This window comes from Pistacia vera, unplaced genomic scaffold (assembly GCF_008641045.1).
Source record: "Pistacia vera cultivar Batoury unplaced genomic scaffold, PisVer_v2 Contig179, whole genome shotgun sequence".
Taxonomy (NCBI): domain Eukaryota; kingdom Viridiplantae; phylum Streptophyta; class Magnoliopsida; order Sapindales; family Anacardiaceae; genus Pistacia; species Pistacia vera.
The window spans coordinates 644,373-656,832 of record NW_022195887.1 but is presented as its reverse complement, the minus strand read 5'-3'; the positions used below and the strand labels follow the sequence as shown (position 1 = coordinate 656,832).

At 35.3% G+C, this 12,460-nt stretch overlaps 2 protein-coding genes across 2 annotated transcripts; both read left to right on the top strand.

The window, feature by feature from the left end:
- Positions 1-1,104: 1,104 nt before the first annotated feature.
- LOC116126284 (histidine kinase 2) lies at positions 1,105-10,282 on the top strand. The gene is made up of 14 exons (XM_031411977.1): positions 1,105-2,297; positions 2,840-3,109; positions 3,558-4,019; positions 4,294-4,569; positions 4,792-4,961; positions 5,093-5,305; positions 5,398-5,584; positions 5,809-5,860; positions 5,949-6,178; positions 6,298-6,396; positions 7,018-7,682; positions 8,140-8,643; positions 8,755-9,164; positions 9,583-10,282. Exons 1-13 carry the CDS (start codon positions 1,911-1,913, stop codon positions 8,993-8,995), a joined length of 3,756 nt encoding a protein of 1,251 aa, XP_031267837.1. The 5' UTR covers positions 1,105-1,910; the 3' UTR covers positions 8,996-9,164; positions 9,583-10,282.
- A 556-nt stretch (positions 10,283-10,838) lies between these two features.
- Positions 10,839-12,335, top strand: LOC116126285 (glucan endo-1,3-beta-glucosidase 4-like). The gene is made up of 3 exons (XM_031411978.1): positions 10,839-10,924; positions 11,108-11,359; positions 12,138-12,335. Exons 1-3 carry the CDS (start codon positions 10,858-10,860, stop codon positions 12,176-12,178), a joined length of 360 nt encoding a protein of 119 aa, XP_031267838.1. The 5' UTR covers positions 10,839-10,857; the 3' UTR covers positions 12,179-12,335.
- Positions 12,336-12,460: the final 125 nt, after the last annotated feature.

Here is a 12,460-nt window from a genome sequence, read left to right as displayed (position 1 = left end):
ACTTACAAGTAGTAGAATTAAAGCTTCCAATTAGATATTATTAAAGTGGTGGAAAATGGATTAAGATAAAAGCATATATATATATATATTAAGGTATCCTAGACAAAACGTTTTCAATCACCCACTCATTATTTTCTTGACCCTTAATTTGTGTAATGTGTGCAACGAATTTTAGGTAACAACAGATACACATCAATTTATGCTCTTTGTTAGGTGGTAGTGACAACTTAATTAACCAATGATTAAACATAAAATGTTATCAAATTGAACGGTTAGAATTCAAGTTGCATAAGTTTACATTTATTGTATCAAAATCCAATTATATGTTGATATGAACATTTCTTTAACCAGTCATGTCATTCCATGTTTATTTTACTAGGAAAACAATAATAATTAGTTCCACTAATGATTAATTTTATTGGTTTTTTTTTTTTTTTTTTATTTTATATTATATTTTTTATATTTTTTATTTTTTTGATTTTTTATTTTAATTTTTATTTTATCTAATTTTTTATTTTTTTTTATTTTTTTTTTTTAAAACTGTAAAATCCATATGCTTCAACATTTTGTTCAATTAACTCTTAACAAAAAATATGAATGACATTTGTTCAACTTCAATTAATTATTCTGGGAGAATAGATTAAATAAATGAAAATGGTCAAAGTAATGATGAATTAGATCAACGGTTCATATCTCTATCTTGGATTAATTAAAATAAAAAATGGTTTGGTGGGTAAGGTATAAAGCCGACATATATTTTCATTCATGCCCACATCATGAGCCATCAATACTCGAATCTTAAACACCAAGCTCACGTTAGCCACTACCAAATCTCCCCGATTTATTCATTTTAAATATGCCTTTTTTTTAATTCAAAAATTATATATAAACACTCTCCTCAACCTCAACTGCTGCCTTTTTTTCTTAATTCCACTTTTGCCCCTTTTTCTCTTTAAAGAAGAAGGTTTTGTCTCTCTAGTTTCCACTGTCCGTATACCTGCACTGCAGCCCCGTCTTTAAACGCCGAATGGTGCAGTCTCTTTCAAAAGCAAAAGTGATTCAGAACAACAAAAGGGAATTCTAATTTAAAAATAATACAGTAACCAATGGGTTAAATTATTTATTTTAGACTGATCTTCATTTTGGGGTTTGTTTGCTTTTGCCTTTTGCTTAAGCCATACCCGGTTCGATGATGAGGCAATAATGTACCCAAAAACCTCAATTTCAAATGCTGCAGCTGTACACCAAACTCAAAAGACAAGAGAGAGAAACTTATATGGAGACCTCTTTTTGTCCAAGTCTGATCATTGATTCCAGTTGTGTTTTGATTCAAGTTATTAGTTTGATGGGTTTTCATTTCAAAAAGTTTCTATCTTGATGCTACTGTAGTTGTACAGACTTAGTAAAGTTAAAGTAATACTAGTTATAGGAAAGAACCAATTTTTTTTCTTACTTCATTAATGATTCCCTGATAGTCAATAAGTTGTTGCCAGTATCACAACTGTGTTTTGTTTTGGTTCAGCTTCTGCTTTCTTGTGGTTTGGCATCATTATGGGTCCTTTTTGAGAGCTTCAAAAGAGCTGTTGGGTAGGGAGAAAGAAACTTAGTATTGATCCATAAAGTGTGAAGAGACCAAAGAGGCTGGACCACATTGTTTCTTTTTTTCTCTTGAATGGTGCATACTCAGACGCTGGCTGTTTGTTGAGATATGAACTGTGTTTCATGCAGTTTTCGCTTTCTAGTTTGTTGTTTTCCCAGTCGTTTTCTTTTATAAAGCAGTGAAATTTTTTCCCTTTTTTCATTTGAGTTTGGTAAAGCCTGGTTGGTGAAGAATTGCTCGCCTTTTGGCAAAATTTAATTTATTTAGTTGAATTGTCATCTTGGGGCTGTGATAGGAGGGTTTTGTTTTCATGAGTTGTTATGCTGGAGCTGGGGTTTTTGTCAAGCTCTCAGGGCTTTTCGTGAGGTGGATTTTCTTGATGATGTCTATGACTTGTAAATTTGGTGGCTCTAATGGCGTAGTGCCAGCTAGTTCCAAGCTGAAGAAGACGAAGGAGGCTTTTCATGGGCTTAATTGTGTCAAACGATGGGGGAAAAATCTTCTCTTTCTCTTACTTCTAGGTTTTGTTACTATTCTCAGCATTTGGTTTCTCTCAAGGCTTGAAACTGGGGCTTTGTGGAGGAATAAGAAAACTCCAGATTCTTTTGAAAAGAAAGCTAAAATCTTTCTCCAGCACTTTAATGTCAGCAACAACCAGCTCCATGCTTTGGCTAATTTGTTCTCTGCATCAGATCAGGTGCTTCTTATATTTCTTCAACTTCATATATCTTTACACTAGCTCTGGAATGTCACTCTTCTTGGTTTTAATTGTTTGGTCTACTTGTTTGTAGCTCCAAGTAGTGGCTGTAGACAAACGACCGTTTGTGTTTTAAAAATTTCTCGTTTTGGTTTAAGAAGTAGCTGAAGATGCACAATTTTACGGAGTTTCTTCTGTGCCTAATTTCATTTACAGAATTTCAGTCCATGTCCTCATGAGTTTGAGTCAAAACTACTTGACTCTGCTTAGTGCTTAGCGTGCAATTGGGTGTGAATTTTGGTTGATTTTTTATTACACCTTATTCTCCCCAAATGATCTTAGTAATCTTCTTATTAAAGTCACTTGATTGTTGTTAATGATAACAACACTTTGCTGAAATCAAAAGATGCTAGATTTATTTGTATAAAATTCAGAGGGCAGCATGGAATAAATAATGCTATGTATACGTATATTTTTTTCAACTTTTTTCTTTTTCTTCCTCATTTGAATGCTTTATATTCTCGTGTGACTTTGTTTCACAGATATCATCCCTGGAATGTACCAAAGAACCTGGAACTGGAATGCCATTAAGCAAAAGCATTGCCTGTGCTTTGAAGGTACCGTGCTCAGAAAAGCAGGAGTTACAAAAGCGGAATAAATTGGTTGCTGAAAATGTAGAGCGCAAGGACCAGTGCCCGGTTAAAGATGTAAAGGCTCCCTGGAAGCTTGACCGATCGGTTCTAGCAGATGTATCTTTAGTTTCAAAACCCAACATTTCACCAATTTCACCTAGTTGGCAGAATTTTAGAAAGGTAGAACCAACATCTTAAAACTGTTGATTTTTCTTTTTTAATTTCTTTTTATGCTTATACCTCCCAAAATACAAGTTGCCAAATTATGGGATAAGTATGCTTTTAATTCTTGGGTTGTGAATTTCACTTATGAGTGCTATAGTCTGATAGTATCTGTACTAGGCATTTAAATGGGTTTGTCAGGAATCTTTTCTTCTGACTGCATAATTATATTAATCAGTTCAGCTTTATTAATCATTTCCTTGTGCAATAAACAAGAAGATATTGAAATTTGTTTCCTTTGTCTAAAAACTCTCTTAGGTAAATCAAATAGAGTTAAAACATTCCTGTCAACATTTTCCTACTGAAAATATTTGTTAACTGTGCTAAATAGTAAGGAAAATGTTAATAGTCTTCAATGCTTGATGCCATAGGATAATTAATGTGTTGGTTGTTTCGTTTTTGGCAGAACCTATTGCAAATAAGTGCATGGAGACACCATGCAAGAGAGTATTTTAAGATTTCCTATTTTTATTTGGTCAAAGAATATTGGTGGGTCCTTGCTGGAATGATATTAAGCTGCATCATTTTTGGTTTATATTTGGAATTGAGAGGGACTGAGATGCATATGCTGGCTCAGTCACAGCAACAACACAGGCAGCAACATCAGCAGCCTCCTAAACGTGCTCGAAAGTGGAGGAGGAAGTTCCTACTATTATTTTTCTTGTTTGGTATTTCAATGTCCTTCTTCACGTTTTATCACTTGTATACAAAGATGGTGGTGAAGAGGAAAGAGACACTAGCCAGCATGTGTGATGAGCGAGCACGGATGCTGCAGGATCAGTTCAATGTGAGCATGAATCATGTTCATGCTCTGGCTATTCTAGTATCCACCTTTCACCATAGAAAACATCCATCTGCAATGGATCAGGTAATCTTCTCTTCTACCTGATTCTCCTCTGTTTTCTTTCAGATTTTAATTTTATGGAATTTTATTTAGTGCTGTCTAAACCTATGTCCAAGTTAATAAGTTGAATATGAGATGTTGTGCAACCTCACAAGAGAATTACTCATAGTTATGTATGCAAAGTTGTTGAGGATTCACAAGTGTACAAGAAGGAACAAATAGTATCTGGTCTCTTTTTCTGCAATAGTTTGTGTTCAAAAGTTATACTGATCTTGAAATTGACGCTTTTATTATGCAGGCAACATTTGGTATATTTACTGAGAAAACAGCTTTTGAAAGACCACTTACCAGTGGTGTAGCTTATGCTTTAAAAGTTCTTCACTCAGATAGGGAACAATTTGAGAAGCAGCATGGATGGACTATAAAGAAAATGGAAACTGAGGACCAGACCCTAGTACAGGATTGTGTACCGGAAAATTTGGATCCTGCACCTGTTCAAGATGAATATGCACCTGTAGTGTTTGCTCAACAAACTGTATCTCACATTGTCTCTATTGACATGATGTCTGGAAAGGTGTGCTTCGTTTAGCTTTGGGTGCTTGCTTATTTTCCTTATCAGTTTCTTTTCACTAGGTAACTTTTATTCTTCTTGTTTGCTCTAGCTGTACTAGAAATGCATTTTCAAAACACAAGTTTCCCTAAAATGCTTATGTTCAATAACAGACTGCTTTTATGAGCATCTATCATCTAATAAACCTTTTCTGCCAAACTAATAGAGCCATTATATGTTATGTAGGAAGATCGTGAGAATATTTTGCGAGCAAGGGCATCTGGAAAGGGAGTACTGACATCGCCCTTTAAGCTATTGAAGTCCAATCACCTTGGTGTTGTACTCACATTTGCTGTCTATAAGACTGAGCTACCCCCGGATGCTACACCAAAACAACATATTGAAGCTACTGTTGGGTATGTCTCCTCATGAATATTCTTGATTTCCCTAATATGGCCTGGAAAAGTTATTTTATTGTTACAAACTATTCTATTTTTTATTCCAAAGAAATAAATACATTTTAATACTGTGATTACTTCCTCAAAAGGTATCTTGGTGCATCCTATGATGTTCCATCATTAGTGGAGAAGCTTCTGAACCAACTTGCCAGCACAGAAGATATTATTGTGAATGTATATGACACGACTAATGCATCTGCTTACATCCGTATGTATGGTACTGACATCTGTGGTATTGGTCTACCACATATTAGCAGCCTTGATTTTGGAGATCCCATGAGGAGGCATGAGATACACTGCAGGTTAGTTCTTGCAAAAACTGTAGTTACACCGTCAGCAGAAAGTTGTGGAATCATATAATTGCTCAGGTGCAAGTTATATTTTATTGTTGCAGGTATATGCATAAGGCTCCTTTACCTTGGACAGCAATAAATGCTTCAGTTGGGCTCTTAATAATCACTTGCCTTGTTAGTCATATTTTCAATGCGGCCATCAGTCGAATTACACAAGTGGAGAAGGACTATCTTGAGATGATGGAGCTCAAAGCTCGTGCTGAGGCTGCAGATGTGGCAAAATCCCAGGTGCATACCCTTGTAGCCTTGTCCCATTGATGAGGAGCTCTCTGCTGTTATTAACAGTCAGAGATATTCCCATCTGAATAGTTTTATGCTTTACCTCATTGAAGAATGAATCACTTTCAGGGGTTCCCCCAAGAGATTTTCAACTTTGGTTTTACTTTTCTCCTCGTTTCTTAGAACAATGTAGTTCTGTTACTCTAATCACTGAAGCTTTCTCCCTTCTTTAGTTTCTAGCAACTGTTTCCCACGAGATCAGGACTCCGATGAATGGTGTCTTAGGTAACTAAATAGTATTTCTGTTATATTATTGGTATTCTAGAAACTTGGCAAGAGTAATTGACACATTGCTTATTATGATCATTTCTAGGTATGCTGCAAATGCTGATGCACACAGATCTTGATGCCGAACAAATGGAATTTGCTGAGACTGCTCTGGCTAGTGGGAAAGATCTTATCACATTGATAAACGATGTTCTTGATCAAGCAAAGATAGAATCGGGCAAACTTGAGCCAGAATCTGTACCATTTTATGTGCATTTAGTTCTTGATAACATACTATCGCTTTTCTCGGGAAAATGTAGTGAGAAAGGAATTGAGGTAATACCAAATTGTCCCTTTATTATTTTCATTGTCTTATTCCTCTTCTTCAGTGGGTCTTTTCATTACCACCTTTCTTACATAAACTTGGTTATTGGTGTTGTTTCATGTGAGAGAAGTTTGCTGTATATGTCTCCGATCAGGTTCCTGAAGTTGTCATTGGTGATCCTGGTCGGTTCCGCCAAATAATTACAAATCTTGTTGGAAACTCAATTAAGGTGAGTTATATTTCTTCTTTTGTCATTTGTCTTGTAATGAAACGAATAGAACTCTATTAATTTCAAGAATCAACCCAATTGCACAAACCTAAACCTCACTGATTGTGTGTGGGTTTTGGTTTGCTAATTGTTATTTAATGTATTCCTAATACTTACTTCTAAACCTTTATTGAACCTTTGGGAAACTGGAAACAATTTGGAGAACCTTGATGTATTTTGGCTTCATCTTTTATTTAATTTTTGACCTGTGGAATGTGCTTTGGGTGCGTTTGGTAACTTGGGAATTGGGTTATTATTTGGTGCATTAGTGTATTGAAGGGATTACGTGTGACATTTATAAATTCAAATTTTGTTGTCAAACTAATTTAAATAAAAATTGATTAAATGTTTATTTATTTTATTAAAATTTTATTTATACTTATTTATAATAAATATATGTTTACTAAATTAAGTTTATTTAATAATTATGAAATGAAAGCAAAGGGAGCAGCTCAATAGAAAGTATATACCTGCTCTCAAAAGAAGGATCCGCCCTAAATAAAATGATGAATTCCATCAAATCCACATTGTTGTGTTATATAAGTTTGGTTGGATAAATTTTTGTTTTCACTTGGTTTGCAGTTCATACGTGACAAGGGGCATATATTTGTCTCATTGCATCTAGCTGATGAAGTGAGTAGCAAACCTGATGTTCAGGACAAAGTACTGCAACAAAGTTTAAGATCAGATGAAGACGAGTCAAACAAGGAGTGCAGATCATTGAGTGGGTTTCCTGTGGTTAATAGATGGAATAGCTGGAAAAACTTTAAGATGTTAAACAACAAAGATACTATGGAGCAGCCTGAAATTGTTAAATTACTAGTGAGTGTAGAGGATACAGGTGTTGGAATTCCTCTTGATGCCCAAAGCCGTATTTTCACTCCTTTTATGCAGGCTGACAGTTCCACTTCACGAACATATGGTGGTACTGGAATTGGATTAAGTATCAGCCGATGTCTGGTGGAGCTCATGGGTGGGGAGATTGGGTTTGTAAGTGCACCTAATACTGGCAGTACTTTTTCATTTACTGTAGCTTTTAGAAAAGGGGAAGCAGGTCCACTGGATAAGTGGCAGCACTATGATCCAGCTATTAGAGACTTCCAAGGATTAAGAGCATTGGTAATTGATGACAGAAGCATTCGTGCAGAGGTCACCAGATATCATCTTCAGAGGTTGGGAATTGCTGTGGATATTACTGACAGTATCCAATCAGCATGCACTTTTATATCTGATACTTGCAGCCCCAGGTACATTCCACTTTGCGAGAATATTTGTAAGGATGATTTTTCATAATATCTTGAAAATGTATACACTAACTGTAAACCAATACAAGGGTTTGGCTAAGAAATTGCCTTTTTTTTTCTTAAATTGCATTTCTATCTCTACACTCTTAAGGAAAAAAACCAAATAATGCATTGGATTGAGAAAACTAGAGGATGGGTTAGTTTAGCACGTCCAACATGGATGAAAACCTATACCTTGTTATGATATTAAGTGACCAAGATGAACATGGAAAATGATGTTGTCATGATTACTATGTGTTTGGAACTGAATTTTCAAATGCTTTTGATGGCTATTCATATGGTAGTTTGTACACATCAATCTCTTTTTTCTTTTCAATAATTTAATTATAGTGAAAACTACTGTTGTGATGTACCATATTTGCGACTCTGTGCTTATGCTTGCCCCTTTGTTTTGCTCCAGTATGTTGGCACAGTTGGCTATAGTTCTTGTTGACAAAGATGTTTGGAACAAGGAAACTGGTCTTGCATTTCATCAGTTGCTCAAACAGCAAAGGCAAAAAGGAGGCCTGAACTCCAGAGTAGAATTTCAAAGGATTTTTCTCTTGGCTACCTACATTAATCCTGCAGAACTCAATGAGCTGAAATTGGATGGTGTTATAGATTTGCGGATGAAGCCTCTTAGGTTGAGTGCCTTGTTTGGCTGGTTGCAAGAAGCTCTTGGAAGCAACAAGAAGTGGGAAGTAAATAGAAAGAAAAACATTAATCCTGGGAATTTACTAAAAGGGAAACGAATACTGGTGGTGGATGACAATAAGGTTAACAGAAGAGTGGCAGAAGGTGCCCTAAGTAAATATGGAGCAATAGTTACTTGTGTTGAAAGTGGTAGCACTGCTTTACAGATGCTTAAACCACCCCATGACTTTGATGCTTGTTTCATGGATCTGCAAATGCCAGAAATGGATGGGTAATTAATCTTTTTCTTTTTATATCTAGTTCAGTTCTATGTTATAACTCAGCCACTGTACTACCAATTTTACTCAGGACTAATAAAAACTTATGATCTAAAATTGTGCAGGTTTGAAGCTACCCGACAGATTCGCTGCATAGAGAATAAGGTTAATGATGAGGTTGCTTCTAGTGAATCATCAAGTGAGATAAGGACACTCTGGCATGTACCAATATTGGCAATGACAGCTGATGTCATTCAGGCCACAAATGAGAAGTGTATGAACTGTGGGATGGATGGTTATGTGTCGAAGCCTTTTGAAGAAGAGCAACTTTATTTTGCATTGTCACAATTCTTTGAGTCTGGTTGACAAGGTCAGATTGAAATGGCAGTGGTTATTTAACTTCTGACAATTGTTGGTCTTCTATATATCTGGATTGACACCCAAAGTGCTTTGGTTCAAATATCATCAAGCCTGACTGTTATCAGGTGGTATACAGGCCAATTCGTACCTCATCATTAATGCCTTTCCAATTATGGTAAGCTTTTTGCAACTTTTTTTTTTTTTTTTTTTAATACAAATGCACATCGGCATTGGCTCTGCCATGCCTGCCTCATTTCAATGTTATTTTCATTTACACAATTCTTTTATTAGTCACACTCCATTTTTCACCTGGGAAAACATATTTTTATTTTCTTTCATTAAATATCATTTATTTGCTTTCCCTTTAAATCTTAAAAAAGATTAAAGCTTATGTTCTCAGTAATTTTGCAAATTAGATAAACTTCTGCCCTTTTTTGGTCAATCTTAAAACCATTCCTCATTGTTTCATGAAATTCTGTACTTGACAGAAATGATGAGTAATTTTATATTTAATTAAGGATATACAATGGAAAATTATAATTAAGAACACTATGTTAATTGTAAATCTGATCTGAATGGTTTTTTGTTTCCAGGAATGTTGTGCTTGTGAGTTGTGACAGTACATGCGTAAATACTGGGGGGAGAGTAGTCAAATGCATGGTGTCGTATCCTCACGACATCATATGATCACTTGCTGAGATCAATAACGCAAAATGGTGGTCTTTTTTTTTTGTAGATATCTAAATTATTGAACTAATTAATGTCTTCTATTGCTTTTCAACTGACATTTTGTTGAATCTTCCTTGAAGTAAGTAGGAAAAGACTGAAAGATTATGATGCTAAAATATCCATCTTTTAAGTTCTGATGAGATGAATAATCATCTTTTCATCTCAGGAGTTGCGTGAGATACGTACATGCAAATAAGAGTGGGTGAAAGTTTGAATTATTCATTTTATCAGAGCCAAAAGTGGGTTTTCTGGGCATTGTATCATTTCATTCAAGTCTGCTTCACTTTGAGGGAGAGAACAAAACAACAAGTATTGGAAATTAATGCAGTGGAGCTCAAGAGTATTTAGGGAAAAACCTTGTATCTTTGCTGAAAGAAGGCATTTTCACCGGGATTGCAGTATTGGTATGTTGATGGAGAGGGTAAATCTGTTACTGTTGATTGTATGTAAACTGAAAAGAAAGTCCAGTTTGTTTAGAACCCCGTGTCTTTGTTGTATTCTTTCATATTTCTAGTATCATTGTAACATAAATGTGGGTAGAGTAAATAAATTAGTTGCTCATAAGCATGTCTCTTACTTAAATATCTTACTGCTCCAAGGAGATGCAATCTAAAAGTTGAAGAACTTAATTTATAATATCATAACATGGAGACCAGCTAGATGGAGTGGAAATTTTTCCAAAAATTGGACTTTTAGAAGGCGATGTCGCCCAAGCCAGGATTTACCGGCCATCATTCTCCTCTGGCGGTCACCGGAAATTTCTGTTTTTCTTCTTTTTGTTTTTTATCGATGGTTGCTTTTATTAATAGAATTTTAGAAAGAAGGTTAAATTTGAAGGACCATTTTACCATTCAAGAGTTTATTTTAACAGTTTTTAAACGTTTGGTCTTTTCATCATGGTCAATGAGATTTTCCGAATCCGAAGTGTTCAACATGAAGGCTGAAGCCCATTCCCGAAGTGGGTTCAACATTGGTAACTGCACACCAGACCTTATTTTATTATGCCAAAAACAACTTTAATGTTACCTTAGTTTTAAATATTTTTAACACCATCCATATTAAACTGTTTGTGGCTCATTGGATAGATTGTTCAGCCATTCCCAATTCTCTCCTCTCTCTCTCTCTCTCTCTCTCTCTCCATGCCAACTATTTTACTGAGGCTGATGCTTGCTCTGCTTTTTATGCTTCTAATTTCTCCAAAATCAGGTAATTTAACCAATTCCCGATCATAAATTCTTTCTTTCAATTACGTAACTCAGTTGTTTTTCATACATAGCAAACTTAGGATCTGAATATATATCAATGAGAGTGAGTTCCATTCTTGTTCTATACTGGTTTTGCATTCCTAATTGATTTTATGTTATGTGCACACATATATACATATGTTAGATGGGCAGGATGAACAATGGTGCATTGCAGATGAGCAGACTCCGGATAGTGAATTGCTAGAGGCCATGGATTGGGCTTGTGGGGCTGGTGGCGCAAATTGTACTAACATTCAACCCAATCAGCCTTGTTTTTATCCCAACACCACTAAAGATCACGCTTCCTATGCCTTCAACAACTACTTTCAGAAGTACAAGAACAAAGGTGGATCTTGCTACTTCAAAGGAGCTGGCTTGATTACAGAGCTTGATCCCAGTAAGCACTTAATTATATTATTTTATTAGCTTATATTTCTTTGTTCTGAAGTGATCTTCTTCTTCTTATTATTTTATTTAACCAGAGATCATAAACATTGAATTTCTCATCTTCATCAAGCAAAATAAGAGAATTAGTCCACACCATTTCCATGTGCAAAGAGTATAGGGCACGTGAGATTGGCTAAGAACATTTTTGTTTATTATTTTCTTTTTCAACTGTCTGGTACAGAAGTGATGGGTAAGCTTCCTTTCATCACGCATAAAAATAAGCTCTGTTTTAAAAACTGGACCGGCCAGACCGGGACCCGGCAGCTTCTCTGGTCCGGTTCAGGCCTTAAGGGAGTTTTTGTAATATTTCAAAATTATAAGGGTTAATTGAATTTTATAAGGGTGTTTTTGAGATATGTCAAAAGTTTAAGGATTAATTGGTAATTTTTTTGGGGCATTTTAAAATAAATAAAAAATTTAGGGACTAATGAATTTTTTTAGGGAAATTTTTGTAATATATTAAAACTTGAGGGGTTAATTTTTTAAAAATAAAATTGTCGCTGATGTCATCGGTCCAATCAGTTGGAGCGGTTGACCCGGACAGCAAAACGGGTTGTCCTCCAATCCAGGTTTTAAAACAATTAAAATAAGGTACAAAACAAATCAGAGACGTCAACCCATGTGGGAGCCACTAATCTTGTCTGCTCAGTTTTAATTTTACAATTTTCCCAATCATGTAATCTATTGTTCCTTCGATAACGAGCTTTTTTCTAAATTTTTGGATGCAGGTTATAACTCTTGCCACTATGAGTTCACACCCTGGCAATGACTGAAATGGGAATGGGAAGAGCAGTGAAGTTTGTTTTAGTTTCACTGTTGTATCAGATTAAAATGAGGTTGAGATGATTTTTTGGCTCACTTCGAGTCAACAAGGAGAAGTCGGTTTTGCTTTGCTTCTTTCTTTCAGTTTTTGTTATATTAAACAAAGTTCTCGCGCTTCCTCAAAACTACTCTAGGCACGAGAGCACATATTGCACAATTTAAATGCATAAATTTCTTCTTCGACTTTAAACACAAAGTATTGAATTAAATTCAGTTCATGTTTATGTTC

What these genes read in the sequence shown, in the direction of transcription:
- LOC116126284 (XM_031411977.1), top strand. Translation starts at nt 1,911, where the DNA reads ATGAGTTGTTATGCTGGAGCTGGGGTTTTTGTCAAGCTCTCAGGGCTT. An exon ending in TTGTTGGAAACTCAATTAAG is followed by an intron (nt 6,397 to 7,017) that starts GTGAGTTATATT and finishes CTTGGTTTGCAG; the next exon opens with TTCATACGTGACAAGGGGCA. An exon ending in TCTGATACTTGCAGCCCCAG is followed by an intron (nt 7,683 to 8,139) that starts GTACATTCCACT and finishes GTTTTGCTCCAG; the next exon opens with TATGTTGGCACAGTTGGCTA.
- LOC116126285 (XM_031411978.1), top strand. Translation starts at nt 10,858, where the DNA reads ATGCCAACTATTTTACTGAGGCTGATGCTTGCTCTGCTTTTTATGCTT. An exon ending in TCTAATTTCTCCAAAATCAG is followed by an intron (nt 10,925 to 11,107) that starts GTAATTTAACCA and finishes TACATATGTTAG; the next exon opens with ATGGGCAGGATGAACAATGG. An exon ending in GATTACAGAGCTTGATCCCA is followed by an intron (nt 11,360 to 12,137) that starts GTAAGCACTTAA and finishes TTTTGGATGCAG; the next exon opens with GTTATAACTCTTGCCACTAT.